The sequence below is a fragment of the Grampus griseus genome, assembly GCF_964374135.1.
Source record: "Grampus griseus genome assembly, chromosome: 15".
NCBI classification, from domain to species: domain Eukaryota; kingdom Metazoa; phylum Chordata; class Mammalia; order Artiodactyla; family Delphinidae; genus Grampus; species Grampus griseus.
The window spans coordinates 86286223-86301384 of NC_139009.1; the positions used below are offsets into that span (position 1 = coordinate 86286223).

Genomic DNA, 15162 nt, shown 5'->3' on the forward strand with positions numbered 1-15162 from the left:
CACGCACACACTATGTGACCTACCTGAAGGCAGGAACCGAGCCATAATAGCAGGACCGACCACCTAAGCAGGAGCAGGACCAGGGCTCTGGGGACGGGCATATCTCCTTCCCTCCCTGAAAGATGTTAGAGGTTTGTGTAAAGAGAGGTTCAGAAACCACAGGGAACTCTGCTCAGTGCTCTGTGGTGACCTGAATGGGAAGGCAATCCAAAAGAGGGGATATATGTATACATAGAGCTGAGAAACTAACACAGCAGTGTAATGCAACTATACGCCAATAAAAATCAATTATAAAGAAAGAAGAGAAGAGAAAAGGGCAGCCGCAGACCAGCTCTGGAGCCAGGGGCTGCACAGAGGGGCCTTCTTGCTGATTGCAGCAACGCAATGAGATTCTTGCAGCTGTTGCCCCGGGCGCTCAGACACGTCCGCGGGGCCGCTGCAGAGGAGTTCCTGTGCGTCCCCGAGACCCGAGGTCCCAGAGAGCAGCATTTGGTCCCAGGCTGGCCCATCCCGCTGCTTTGTCCTGAGACTAAGGCCTAACACCCAGAGGGCCCTCAGCCACCACCTCCAGGCTATGGGTGACACCACGGCCGAGGGGAGGTGGCCTGCCAGGGCCACAGCAGAGGGTGCCAGAGCCCAGTGAGACCCTAGTGACAGCGTTTTACTTCCCAAGTCACACGTGGCCTGCGGGTTGTGTGTGTTGCTTTCTAATTCCTTCTTACCTCGTGTCTTGTTGCACTAATTTAGGACTCTGGATTGCAGGCTGCATTATAACTATTTGTTTCCCTTCCCCGGCTGCAAAAAGCTGCAGAGAGGGGCTTCCCTGGTGGCGCAGTGGTTGGGAGTCTGCCTGCCGACGCAGGGGACGCGGGTTCGTGCCCCGGTCCGGGAAGATCCCACATGCCGTGGAGCGGCTGGGCCCATGAGCCATGGCCGCTGAGCCTGCGCGTCCGGAGCCTGTGCTCCGCAACGGGAGAGGCCACAACAGTGAGAGGCCCGCGCACCGCAAAAAATAAATAAAAACTTTTTTTTAAAAAGTGCATTGTTTAAAATGTAGTGAAGCAACACCAAAGGATTTGAGGAACGACCAATGCAAGTGCTTTTGCAGGAGCTGGAAGGCACCACCAGGGCAGATGACTAAGTTCTATGGCCCTTGGGCTATTAGGCGCCACGCGAGCGGAAACCATCACGTCACCAAGACAACATTTATTTAAAAAACAATTACAGGAGGGACAAAGAATCAAAAGAATTTTAATAAAATCAACAAGTTTACATTTGTACATCTTGTGTATTTGGGATCCAACCAGGGGCAAAGGGTAAAGTTGAAAGGACCAGGTTTCCGTAGGTGGGCGAGGGGGAAGCCCAGGTTACCCTGGCTGTGTGACAGGCAGTGACTCAAGGGTGGTACCCAGGGCCTTTGGAGCCCCACTGCAAGCACATCCGGGGCTCAGGCCCGGGCCTTCCGGCCCTGCGCGTGGGCTCAAGACTCCATAGCCCACGTGCCACTCCCACATGGATACCTGATAAGCGACAGCAGATAACCAGCTCGTGAAAATGAAGAGTCCTGCCCAGAGAATACTAACGTCAGCTGAGTCCAGTTCATGCTATTTTAACTAGGATGGTGACATCGAACCGACCCAGGGGGACAAGGGCCAAGTGATGGCTCTAATTCCTCTAACCAATGGCACAATCACAAGACAGCAGGTCTTTAGAAAGAACCACGTACTTCTTTAAAAAATATGATTTGAGAAAACGGCCTTGTGGGAGTTAGAGAAAGGCAAGGTTTTTAACAATTCTGCACAGGGTCAGAGAATTCTGCTGCATTAGAGGATTCTAGAGTAGAGATAGAAACTGCTCAACTTCAGTTCCCATCATTCTAAAGGATAACAAACATTTCAAAATATTGATCAATGTTCAGAGCAGAGAGAGACCAGTGCCCCCAAGTGAGAAAGGAACAATCAGAAGGCTTTTCCAGGACTGTACCCATCTCGTGGAGAGAAACAGTGCTTTTAAAGGTGCAGTTTTCCGTGTCCTAGTCACTTGTTCTCTGAGGGATAACCCCAAACTCACAAGTCGTAATGGGAACGTCCCCAGTGACATGGCCGTTCCTTCACAGCCATCCGCAGGGTAAGACTCATGACTGGGCTTTCATTCACACCAGCTTACACAGCACACGGCTGAGCTGCAAGGATTTCTTCATCATTTATTCTTTAGAAATCGAGACACAGTAGGGAAGAGTGCACAGATGCCTTTGTTTTCTGGACCCCCTGGAATCACAAGAGGAAAGAGAACAGTGACCGTGATCAGTACAGAAAGCGTCTTCACAGAAGGGAGGATGAGCTCTCCACCCCGTCTGTTAAGGGCTGGGCTGAAGGAGAGGGGCCAGATCCCGGGGTCCCCTCGTCACACGCACGAGCTGATGCACGTTTGCCAGGCGTCACGGCATCTTTCTTCTTAGTCCCCGATAGAGTCGATAATCACCAAGAAGAAATTCAGAAGAGGGCAGTGAAGTAACAACAGTGTCAGCTTCTCCGCGATGCTGGACAGAGACGCGGAATGGACGCGGGGTCTGTGATGCGGGGAGGTGTCTGTCCTGTGTGTCCAGGAAGCCGCAGGGCAGGCGTGTAAAGTGCTAGAGGTAAGGCAGCCCGCCTGGACTTCCTCTGGGGGCGGCGCTCCCTCGGGAGGGGTGACATCCCCATCGCGCAGGGCAGCCGTCACCCACGGCCCGCCCTGGCCAGCGTGGAGGTGACCACCAGCCTCCCCGGAAGACACGCTCAGCTTGTGCTCACGACCTTTCCCTTTTAATTTCCCGAGGAATCAGTGGGGCGGGGGGTGGTGCAAAGAAAAACGTCCCGAATGAACATGACGGAGGTGAATTTCCAAAAGAGAGAAGAATCACCACGAGGATATAACGCCAAATTAAAAGTTCTAATCGAACATGTTAATCATGGAGTTATAAACCGGCGGGCGATGCGCCGTGTGCTCCTGGCCCCACCGTCGGCTCCAGACCCGCGAGCAGCTCGTTCCGGCGCGTCACAGCTTCTCGGAGCCTTCACTTGCGAGGCAGACAGAAGCGGATGAATCTACCCCAAAGGGAGGGCCTGGGTACCCAGGCAGACCTTTTAGGGGCTGCAAGCCAGATGGGATACCTCCCTGAGGTCAGCTGTCCCTCAGGGCAAAGGCAGAGCCCGCAGGGTGGCCGGTGGCCAGGCGGTGAGGATGGAGAGCTCTGCGCCCTGGCCGCTCGCCCGCCAGGACACGGTCCCCTCCGTGCCACCGGAGCAAACGTTTCCAGTGCAAATACGTGTCTACAGATCGGGGCTCGGGGTGCGGGGTCTGGTTTGTCCGGGTGGCACAGGAAGGCTCATTTCCTTTCAGAGCAGACATCTGTTTTGGGTGGCGATGTCCCTGGACGGGTGAATCTGGCCTGTCTCTATTTCGGGGATTATCCATTTCCATCCGATGCAGGGGGTCGGCCGCATCCCATTTCCCACGACTGAAGCCCCCCGGCACCAGATGGCGGCTGACGCGGCCGCCTACTCTGTGCACCTGGCCGGCTTGGTAAGGCGCCCTCGGCCCAGCCTCTTCAAGTCCGAGCCCCGGGGCTGGGGGAGCTGGGGTTCGTGTGCCTGCTGGCCGCACAGTGGGTATGGACGAGACCACCGTTGGGATACCTAACAAACACGGGCTCGCAAAAAGGGTTTCGGCACATCTGGCAAAGCTTTTTGTCCGAGAGCCGAACTGAGCTTCCTTTCAGCTTCATCTGCAAAAAGAAACAAAGACAGGGACGCCTGTGACATAAGTGACACCGGTCTTCAGAGCTGACACGCATCACCCCGGGGGTTGCTACCATCACTGGTGAGGACAGCGTTAAGATCAATTTCTCGAAACAGAGTATCAGCGGTGAAAATAAACAAAAACACCCTCCGGAACTGGAAAAGTCAAAAAAGCTACAGAACTGCCTTATTTCACAAAAGCAATTGCTGCTTGTCTGGCGGAGGAATTTCTCACCAAGATCTTTCAGACATTCTCTGAGCTCTGATCTATTCAAGCAAGGCCTATTACAGAATCACGGGGCGTTAGAGCTGACAAGACCATGAAAGCTATCTAATTCCCTGCTCGCCTCGTTTGCAGACAAGAAACGTTAAGGCCCAAATAAGAGACAGGGTCAAACCCATGGGGTTGATCCGTGGCACGTTCCCGACTGGCCCCAGGAAACGTCATTTCCTTTCTTTAAATGTTAACTAACAAAACTTTATTATTTCTTGTCTGATTAAACAGGACTTGAGCTCTGCAAGCTAAAAGCCTTTCTGCACAATTTGCGTGAATCAGCCCAGCAAGTCAGCCTAGTGGCAGGACAGAGTGACGGCTTAGTGAATTCACCCTACTCATTCGTTTCTTTAGTCATTCAGCAAACATTCAATGCCTTCAAGATGCCAGGTTGGCTCAGGAATACCGAGATAAGTAAAGGAAGTTCCTGCCCTCAGAGAACCCAAAGCCTAACAGGGAAGGGGACAGCTACAGACGCAGCACGTGAGTCGGCACACGGGGCACCCGTCTGCTTCAAGGGATGGGAAGGTTTCACAAAGGAAAGACTGAGGCGGGGTTTCGAGTAGGCGTTCACCAGGCGCAGAAGGAAGAGGTGAGCCGTCTCAGGCAGAGGAGACGGTGGGTTCTAAGGCCGTACGTACGAAACGGCAAGTCCATCAGGAGGGTCTGGGCACCCTGGGCCGGGCAGGGACAAGCCAGAGGAGGGAGGCTGAATTTTGCCGGCCTCGGCGTCTCCACTGGGGAGTCAATGAAGGCTTCCCAGCGGGAGGAACACGGCGGATTCCTGCTCTGGAAGGACAGGTTCCTGGCTGCGGGGCGTCTGGGCCTCACCAGAGAGAAGCCTCCTCTGGATAAGCTTGGGGATGTTATGGACTGAATGCCTGTATCTCTCACCAAACGTCGAGGCCCTGACCCCCAGTGGGATGGTGTTTGGAGGTGGGCCCCCAGGACAGCCTCAGGGCCCTTACGGAGGGGGAAGAGACCAGCGCTGGCTCCCGGCCCCGTGAGCTCAGTGAGAAGGGGGCCTCACTGGGCCCCGAATCTGTCGGCGCCTGGATCTCGGGCTCCCGGCCCCCCGACGGTGAGAACAGGATGTGTGTCGTCTGAGCCCCCGGCCTGTGGAATTTGTTATTATTAGTCACAGCAAGCCCAGGGGACAGAGATGGGGACCCGGAACGTGCAGCTCTGAATCGGCCTGCAGTCCACAGCCGGGATCCTGTGTCCTGTGTCACCTCCTGGTGCCCCTGCCCCCCTTCTGTGACGGGGACGCAATTGTGCCCGGAAGCGCTGTGTGGATGCAGTGACCCCGTGACGTGCAGCGTGGACCAGGGCCCGGAGCGCGGCTCTGCGGACCGTCAGTGTCTAAAAGGGGCGGGAAGCTGCCCCAACCATACACCTGCCGGCCCGGCTCCCGCCTGGGCTCACACACCTGTGTCTGTGTGAAGAAATCACGTGTGTTGAAGTTACAGAGAAGAAACGGACGAGGACTGTTTTTCCACGGGTAAAACCAACCTCAAATCACACGTCTTGCCCGAGAGGGCCGGGCTCTCACCTTGTCGTACTTGTAGATCAAGTTTTCGGACTTGGCCAGGCCCATAGCCACCTGAGTGGTCCTCCGGGCGTGGACGCTGTCCCTCACGGCCCCCGTCAGGAACGGGCAGAGCAGCTGCACCGACCATGTGCCCGGCAGCAGCTGCAGGACCTGGGCCGCGTCGAACTCGGTGGCACGGCGGTTCAGGAGGTCCACGGCGGCCACGGCCAGCTCGGGCGCAGAGGGGCCAGGGCCCAGGTAGATGGCCAGCAGCAGCTGGAAGAGCCGCCGGCGGTAGGGCGGGGCCCGGCCCTCGGAGCGCCACAGGCAGTAGCCCTCCGCTGCCGGGAAGTCGGCCAGCTCGTGGACCAGGATGCGCAGGGCCTCCTCGTGCTGCTCCAGCTTCCCGAGCAGGATGGCGCTCTCCATGGGGAGCCCGGCGCCCCGGATCCTGTCTGTGAGGTGGGACCTGCTGGTTAGAAATGGCAGGGCCCGCGCCAGGCGGTGCCAATCCAATGCCACAACTGCATGGGCCACGTGCTTAAGAACGGGCAGAGCAAGCCCGGCTGCTTGGACGCCCCTGAGCTCTGCCACCTGGGCTGCCTGGACGCCCCTGAGCTCTGCCACCCGGGCTGCCTGGACGCCCCTGAGCTCTGCCACCCGGGCTGCCTGGATGCCCCTGAACTCTGCCACCTGGGCTGCCTGGACGCCCCTGAACTCTGCCACCCGGGCTGCCTGGATGCCCCTGAACTCTGCCACCCGGGCTGCCTTGACACCCAGAGTTTAGGGGTGTCCACGTAGCCTCCCAGGAGGGCTGCCACGTGCCTTAGGACAAAGTACATGTGTCACACGAGCATCATTCAGGCCTGAGTCATGTGCTGCTGGCCACGAGCTCAGCGTCATCGAATCAACAACATACGTTAAACAAGGTGTCTTTAAGCAGAAACACACATAAAGAAGGTGCCATATTGATCGGCTGGTGAAAATGATGTGACCAGAGGCTCTCAGGAGCCTGACCTGCATCCCTCCAGGTATGACGGCTCCGTGTCCGAGAACTCAGTGTGGAGACTCTACAGGACACGACTACCGCGAACAGTGAGAATGGGTGTAGTTAATGGTCAGAGAGTGGTGTTAAAAGCTGCTAAAGAGAAAGGTATTAACCCAGTAAGGACAACCCGGAAATTCCACGGTGCCCGATACCGCAAGAGACAAGTTCAGTCTGCCAGGTGCTGCTCTGAGGCTCGTACACAGCATGGACACTGTGGTTTCTGCCCTGGAGGAAATGAAAACCAGACGCCCTCCAGGACCCCCGCCTTCCTCCAAGCCTGGGGCAGCCGAGTGGGGTGCTGGGGGCAGTGCCACCCTCAAAGCCGTGATCAGAGCTGGAGCCTCAGAAGGAACTGACCTGAGGGCTTCCAAGCCGAACAAGCAAGTTCAAAGCAGCTTGTCTCAGCAGACATGCAGACCTCCCAATGCCCAGGGCAGCCTGCGTGTCATCAGCTAAGGGGCCCTATCCGTTTCCAGAGGGTGGAGGACGGACGAGGGGGCTCGCCTGCCCTCCAGGAGGCTGACTTCGTGCCACAGAGGCTCACAACCCACCCCCTGCCCCCGAACAGAGACCTCCGTCCCTGCCCCCACCCCCACCCCCGCCGGTGACGTTTATGCAGAGAGATGCACTCACCCAGCAGAAAGTGGACTTGGTACAAATCGGATTGCTGGAGCAGGCGTCGTAGCTTCGCCTGCGTCTCGGTCACTTCTGCATCCTTGCCACTGGCGCTGGGCCTCTGCTGCAGCACCTCATCCAGGTAGAGGACGGCTAAGTGCGTGTGGTACCCCTCCTTCTACAGGACAGGAGGACAAGCAGACAGACAGCAGTTGCTAGGGGAGCCCAGAGAACGCCCCCTAACCAACCAGCCAGCAGGTGCCTGAGACCGGACGTGCAAGGTGAGCGGGGGCTACAGGACAACCACAGAACACGCGTACTGGGGCAAGAGTTTTCAGAAACCACAACACAGAGGAGCTGAATCTAAAATCTATGGGAAAATATCTCATTTTGAGAAGTAAGGGCCACGGGATTCAGGTATTCTCCAAAAAGGGGACAGCTTTCCTCATTTCCTTTAAGAATAACAACAAGGAAAAAAAACTCTAAAAAAAAAGAATAACAAGGAAGGAAAAGAGAAGAAAATATAAGCGGAGGGGACAAGAGATGGAAGGTGAGAAAAAAAGCTACTTAGGCCGCGGGTCTCTTTCACGAACATCCGGCTCCCTCCCTGACCTCCCACGCGTACAGACTGAGTGCCGGGAACACGAGACATTACGTTAGACCTATGGGCCAGGTTCAGGTCCCGGTGATGCCACCGCAGCCCACGCAGCCCAGCCTGCGCTCTGGGGCCTCACCTGCAGTCTCCTGTCCATGACCAGATGTTCTAGGTACTTGACCAGGGCTTGCGGGTACTTCTTAAGGCAACTGATGATATCATCTGGGTTAAATCTACTCTGCTGTTCGTCCACAGGTCTCTTGGTGAAAACTTGAACTCCGACCTGAAAGAAGAATAGCAATTTATTTATCATGCTTTGCAAAGACCCCATCTTATCTTCATTCTGAGCACTGTACGCTTTGGGTAAAACGACTGTCAAAAACATGATGATTTGCGGGACTTCCCTGGTCGTCCAGTGGTTAAGACTTCACCTTCCAATGCTGGGGTTGCAGGTTCGATCCCGGGTCGGGGAACTAAGATCCCATATGCCTCGCGACCAAAAAACCAAAACATAAAACAGAAGCAATATTGTAACAAATTCAATAAAGACTTTGAAAATGGTATACACTAAAAAAAAACAAACAAAAAAACATGACGATTCGGAAAAACAGTGCAGATGAAGCACTGACAGAGACAGGAAATGCCGCAGAGCTCCAGCTGGAATTCCGTCTAAAAGGGTCGGAAACTACGGAACCAAACATTTATTGGTGGTAGGTTTTGACAATCCGTGAGGCAACAACTCTGTAACGTTTAGATCATCCTTGCTGGATCGTAAGTGAAAGAAGATACAAGCGGCTGAAGATTCAGTGAACTCGATTCTCCAAACGCCCATACCCACCGTGTGCATTACCCACGTGGGACCCAAGCCCACGCAACAGCAACAAAGACCCAACACAGCCAAACATAAATAAATAAAAATAAATAAATTTATTTAAAAAAATACTAAAAAGAACCCCTTTCATTTATTATTGCCAAGTAATACTGCATTTTGTGCATATACATTTTATTTATCTATTCATCAAGTGATGGACACGGCTTTTTCCTTCTTTTGGCTGTCGTGAATAATACTGCCATAAATATTCATGGGCAAGTTTTTATGGGAATAAAGGTTTTCATTTCTCTTGGAAGCACACCTAGGAGTGAGATCGCTGGCTCACATGATGACTGTTTAACCATCTGTAGAACCGCCGACTGTCTTTCAAAATGACTGTACTGTTCTACCTTCCCACCAGCAATGAATGTGAGCTCTAATTCCTCTGCATCTTTGCCAACGTGTACTATTGTTGTCTTTTAAATTTTAGCCATCCTACTGGGTGTGAAATGGTTTTGATTTACATTTCCCTTAGGGATTAATAAAATGACTGATGAAAACAAACAACAAAAAAGGGCCCTTCTGTGTCCCCAACCCACCCCCCCAAAGGGGGTTGGGGACATAGAAGCAAGGGCGACGGTTTGGCTGGTGCGCCTCAGGCCCGGCTCCACGCCCTGCAGGGCAACAGTCTGGTCTTTCTCCAGCCCGCAGAGAACAAGGGACCAGATGCCGTTAGGGATGGGGGTCAACACACGGGCGTTTAAGAAGATGCTAAGACCTGACCTGCGGTGCCTTCTGCTTTCCTACACAGTGGCCTGCCCCCGACACAGGTGTGCAGAAGCACCGAAATGCAGAAATTCCTCGAGAGCTGGGATTCAGACGGCTCAAGCCATGTATTAAAAGGGGGGGAGAAAAAAAGCGGAGAGAAGGGTTAAAGCGTAGCTTGTTTTCCCACCTAGAATCAACTTTTCTGTCCATTTTCACCAGTCCCCCTGCCGCCCCTGAACGAGTGCGTTTACGAAGCACAAACCTCCGGATTTTTCTGCAAGACCCAGTCAGCATACTGCCACACGAGGTCCGCGTCGAGGCTGTAGGTGAGGAACTCCACGATGTACTCGTACAGGTCTGAGCGCGTGGAGTCGTGAATATCCCCGTTGACGATGCTCACCCACAGCTGGAGAGGAATAAAGTAGAAGTTAGGGGAGGTTACGTACCTCTTAGAATTCGCTCAGAAAGGGCTCGTGTTGTTTGTCTGGCCTTTCAATATTTCAAAGTGGCGGGAGAAACTTTAGAGGCTTAAATCCATTTTAATTTTTTCACACACATGAAAAAAAAAAGAGGGGACACGGTCCAGGAAATCAGGAACATAAAGCACCAGGTTCTTTCTCTTTCCTTTTCAATGAGATCACAGTAATACAAATAGTAAATAGAGTATATGAGGAGACTTGGATGCATTAAAAAACGTCTCTTCCTGAAATAAAATCATCACTGACAATGTTTGGACACAGAAGAAATTCACCTACACCCACCAGCCGGGCTGTTTCAGCCTTCTCCGTCACAGGAATTTCTGATTTTGAAGATCTTTTGGGATTGTGAGAGTCTGATGTGCTTTCAAATCCTCTGGTGACCCTGTGCCCTGGTGTTCCTACTGTCTTTTGCATGGGGGCTCAGGGTAGATTTTAATGATAAAGTCCTTTGCTATTTCATCCAGACACTTCCCTGCCGTGTAAACTGAATCTTTTTTTTTTAATGCTCCACTGTGCATATGTACTATTGTTTTTATTTTTTTAATTTTTATTTATTTTATTTATTTTTTATTTATTTTTCGCTGCGTTGGGTCTTCGTTGCTGCGTGCAGGCTTCCTCTAGTTGTGGCGAGCGGGGGCTACTCTTCATTGCGGTGCGCAGGCTTCTCACTGCGGTGGCTTCTCTTGTTGCGGAGCACAGGCTCTAGGTGTGTGGGCTTCAGTAGTTGATGTTCGTAGGCTCTAGAGCGCAGGCTCAGTAGTTGTGGCGCACGGGCTTAGCTGCTCCGCGGCATGTGGGATCTTCCTGGACCACTGCGCCACCAGGGAAGCCCCTGTAAACTGAATCTTACTTTCAGAGCCTCAGAATGAAATGGCATCACAAGGTGTGGCAGAGATGGCGGCTGCCTGAGAGCCCCCCTGCTCATCGTCCGTGCCGTGGTCCTCACCCACCTGTCCACACTGACTCCTGAACCACACCATACCAGCAGGCGGCCCAGGAAACAGGCAGGCAGTGTAAACAGCTTTCGTTTTGTCACAGGCAGCCGTAATTCTGGTAGCAGCACACCAATGTTTTTTATGTTACTAGTTTCTTCAGTGCTGAATTCCCCAAATCAAACAAACTATTCACACAGCCATTGAAATGTGTCATTAAAAAAATTCTGCCCTATATGGTGATTTATTCCATATGATTTCAATTTTGTAAACTCCTGTCTATGTAGCTTTGCTAATGTTATTAACATACTTATAACAAATTCTCAGAACATGGTGTTTTAAAAAAATTAAAATTTTAGCTTTGACACCCAAATCTGCTCTTAGCCATGGGGTGTATGTTGATGGGAACCTTTTTTTTTTTTTTTTTTTTTACCTATTCCACAATCGTGTTACCATGGTAATTTCTCAAAGCAACCGGATACGCTTGGTGAGTTTGGTGAGCACAGCTGATGCTCTTGGCCGCTCACAAAAGATGCAAGACAAGAGACAAGATGAGAAATTTGGGCGCAAGAGCCCCTGCCAGGGCCCTGAGCACTGGCTCAGTCCCCAGCTCTCCTGCTGACCAGCGGTGCCACCCGGGCAAGTGACTAGCCTTGATCAGCTTTAGTTTTGTCACAGATGACCTGACAACCCAGCTCTCTGGCAAGACTTATTGCCATTAACAGTGGAAATTACAACCTGTTACTCACAGCCTTAATTTTTGATACGGCAGTGGAGTCACAGGTCTTGTGGCTCAGTAAGAAATCCTATTTTTCTTACATTTTAAACAACTCAGTCTCGACAATATTCTTTAAAGAGATGGAAAGATGAGGCTTCCCTGGTGGCACAGTGACTGAGAGTCCACCTGCCGATGCAGGGGACGTGGGTTCGTGCCCCGGTCCGGGAAGATCCCACATGCCACGGAGCGGCTGGGCCCATGAGCCATGGCCGCTGAGCCTGCGCGTCCGGAGCCTGTGCTCCGCAACGGGAGAGGCCGCAGCAGTGAGAGGCCTGCGTACCGCAAAAAAAAAAAAAAAGAAAAAAGAGATGGAAAGATGAAGAAAAGAAAATTCTTGGGGCTTCCCTGGTGGCGCAGTGGTTGAGAATCTGCCTGACAATGCAGGGGACACGGGTTCGAGCCCTGGTCTGGGAAGATCCCACATGCCGCGGAGCAACTAAGCCCGTGTGCCACAACTACTGAGCCCACGTGCCACAACTACTGAGCCTGTGCTCTAGAGCCCGCAAGCCACAACTACTGAGCCCGCGAGCCACAACTACTGAAGCTCGCCTGCCTACAGCCCGTACTCCACAACAAGAGAAGCCACCGCAACGAGAAGCCTGTGCACCGCAACTAGAGAAAGCCTGCGCACAGCAATAAAGACCCAATGCAGCCATAAAGAAAGAAAGAAAAGAAAAGAAAAGAAAAGAAAAGAAAATCCTTGGCCAACACTTCTCAAGGATTCACTTTCTAAAACAGTACTAGTTTTGTTTTGTAAAAAAGGTTGTAGATCAGGCAAGACGGGTCTCTATCAATTTGTGATTTTTATTCAAACAGGCTCAGTAGTTGTGGCACATGGGCTTAGTTGCTTAGCAACTTAGTTGCTAAGTTAAATGGTGGTGATTTTTAAACAGTGCTGAGATGCCTTTGAACTCACCTGAACGGCAGCAGCGTCTTGGTGGTTGTAATGATAGAGCAGCCCCAGTGCAAAGTACCTGAAAGACAACTCGGGGTAAGTGCACCTTCTCCTGACCACCCACTGCGGGCAGTACCCCCACAGCAACGCCCTTGGCCCTGGGCCCCCAGCCCCACATGTGCTATTCAACTCAGTTCAACAACAAATTTCAAGCACCAGAAAGATCCTTTCTGTTTATTTACTAATAGTCTGAAAATGTATTCCCTATCAATTTCCAGAAAGGACCGTATTCACATCTAAGATGAGCTGAAAAATAAAACTATAATGATACTATGGAAAATCACATTTGGAATTGCTTTACAATTTGCTTCAAATACTAGTGTGATTTGCCATCTCTTCAGTTAACCATTACTAACTTATCACGAGGTATTAAGACCGTTTGGAAGGGATGCTGTCTGAGCCATTCTGGGGTAAGCATTTTTAACGGCAATAAACGCCAACAGTATGCAGGCACTGCAGAGAACAGAAGGTCAGGGAGAGTCAGGCTGGGGGGACCCAGAGTTCCAGGCCCTGACTTTCAATCCAGGCTTCGTTACTTAGGGACTGTATGACCTTGAGCAAGTAGGTTACCTTCCTTGGCCCTTGCCTCCTCATTTATAAGCAGACAGGGTCGGTGACAACAGAGGCATCGCCCAGGCTGTGAGCTGTTGCCACCCTCCCACGCTCACAGGTGCGTCCTCTCCTGGCCCTCTTCCCCAGCAGGTGACCAGATCAAGCTGCCCCAGGGGGCCATCGGATTTCTTCCCTCAAAGAGCAACCTCTCAAGATATTGAACTATTCCCTAGAACCCTTCTCTTCTCCCGAAAGCTTTTAGAAAGTTACACTGACCCCGCCAGACCCTGCCATCCCAAGTCACTGCCATGAGCTGTCAGTGCATTTTCTGGTTCCTAAATAAATCACTCCATTCCACGGTGCCTTCGGGAAACTGAGGGAAACGGCTGAACGAGCCACTTCCCACGTGGAGGCCAGTCACCAGCCCATGACGTCCTGCATCTGAACAGGGTCTGGATCGTGAGCCTGGGTCTCCGTGGAATTTCACCAGCACCTCCGCCATGTCAAATGCATACCAAAAGTCACAGACAAAGAATCTTACAGGGAGCGCTCAACCCCCCCAGGCCTAGAAGGGTTAGACCACCGCCTGCCCCCAGGATGAAGAAGCTGCCCGATTTATCCACGTCATCACTGCAGACGGGCCCCCATCGTACCCGGTGGCCGGTCGGCAAGCGGGTGGGTGCCGACCAGCTCACGTCCGTAATGAAGGAGTTTGACCCCGTAACCTTTTATCCACAAGATCCGGAAGCCTCCCTTTCTATCTGTTTATCCAGATGCCCATCTGTCCGCTCAGTCTGGCCATCCGTGGCTGCAGCGTGCTATTGGTTTACCGACACGCGTGTGGCATCTCGCACAGCTGAGTCCCACCCAGATGGACGCTGAACAAGCACACCGTTGACTAACAAGGCCTATGACTGTACGATCTGTCAGGAAGGAGCTGGCACGAGAGTTGTGCCCTCTAAGACCCCTGCGGTGGACCTGCAGACCGTGATGAGGCTGATGGATCCCGAGGGTGCCGGGTGGTCCCCTGATGAATGCCTGGGCCTCAGAAGTCACGCTGGTGCCTCAGCTGCACGACAGCTTCCCGTGGGTGGGGGCGGGGAAGGGCCAGGCAGGGAGGCCCGGGTTCGGGGGGAGCGTCCGGGGGCCAGAAACACTCACTTTTTGTGCTTCTCCAGCCAGGCGGCGCTGTCGGTGAGCAGACAGAAGTTCTCGGTGACCAGGAGGTCCAGCAGGCTGTCGTGGTCAGCCTCCGTGTACAGCTTGAGCAGGGCCGTGTCGATGTCCTCCTTGTAGCCGTTGGCCACCTCCGTGCTGCGGACTTCGTTCAGGTAGCTCATGAGGAAGCGCTTGCACTTGGCCACCTTCTCCTGGTCGCCCTGGGTCAGCTGGTTGAGGTCTGCAAACTCGTGCAGAGGAGGGTGGGACCGGGTGAACGAGGAGGACGTGGGCAGCAGGAAGGGGTACAGGGAGATCAGCTCCCGCACGTCGAGCTGGCCGCTTCTGCAATTACAGTGTCAAACTAAATGAAGCAAAAAGAGAAAGAGAGTGCACGTAGGCACACAAGACGACACTGGACGGGTGCACTGTCTGCACGCCGTCCACAGCTGCACGGGCTGCAAAGCACCGCGAGCCGGGCACCGCCCACCCCCAGACCCCACGACAGAGCAGAGGGCTCGGCGGCCGCAGACATGACACCTCCAGTGCTGTGGTGGGACATGGGTCCCCGCAAACCCAGATGGGGGGAAACAGCAGGAGGCACAGCGGCTCTGATCAAAGGCAGATTCGGAGGAGGCCCCGTGTACATCTCCTCCCTTACGGCTCTGAGTCGTGCGGAATCTGTTCCACACGGACATTTGGAAAACTTCTACAGGCGATGCCTTCGTGGGACATTGAAGGGCGATCACAGCGGGTTTAAGTTCATCTTCTGAGTGAGCGTGAAGAGCCACTGCTTCCCAGGGCACACCTGACCCCCAGCCCAGAGGAAAGGCTGCTGGAGGGGGGAGGGGCTGAGACAGGCCCGGGCTGGGGAGGGAGAGGGGTGG

At 53.3% G+C, this 15162-nt stretch overlaps 1 protein-coding gene across 2 annotated transcripts in view; it reads right to left on the minus strand.

Annotated features, from left to right (window-relative positions):
• Positions 1 to 15162, minus strand: part of TGFBRAP1 (transforming growth factor beta receptor associated protein 1) — a 46015-nt gene that overhangs the window by 701 nt on the left and 30152 nt on the right. The window contains exons 6-12 of one of the 2 annotated variants that reach the window (XM_082672348.1): positions 14279 to 14620; positions 12527 to 12584; positions 9684 to 9827; positions 7982 to 8125; positions 7266 to 7425; positions 5606 to 6039; positions 24 to 115 (exon numbers count right to left, since the gene is read on the minus strand). In XM_082672348.1, coding sequence (XP_082528474.1) covers positions 24 to 115; positions 5606 to 6039; positions 7266 to 7425; positions 7982 to 8125; positions 9684 to 9827; positions 12527 to 12584; positions 14279 to 14620 — 1374 coding nt within the window. Of the gene's footprint in view, positions 1 to 23; positions 116 to 1236; positions 3767 to 5605; positions 6040 to 7265; positions 7426 to 7981; positions 8126 to 9683; positions 9828 to 12526; positions 12585 to 14278; positions 14621 to 15162 lie in introns of those variants that run through there. The other variant, XM_082672347.1, reaches the window with a different exon arrangement.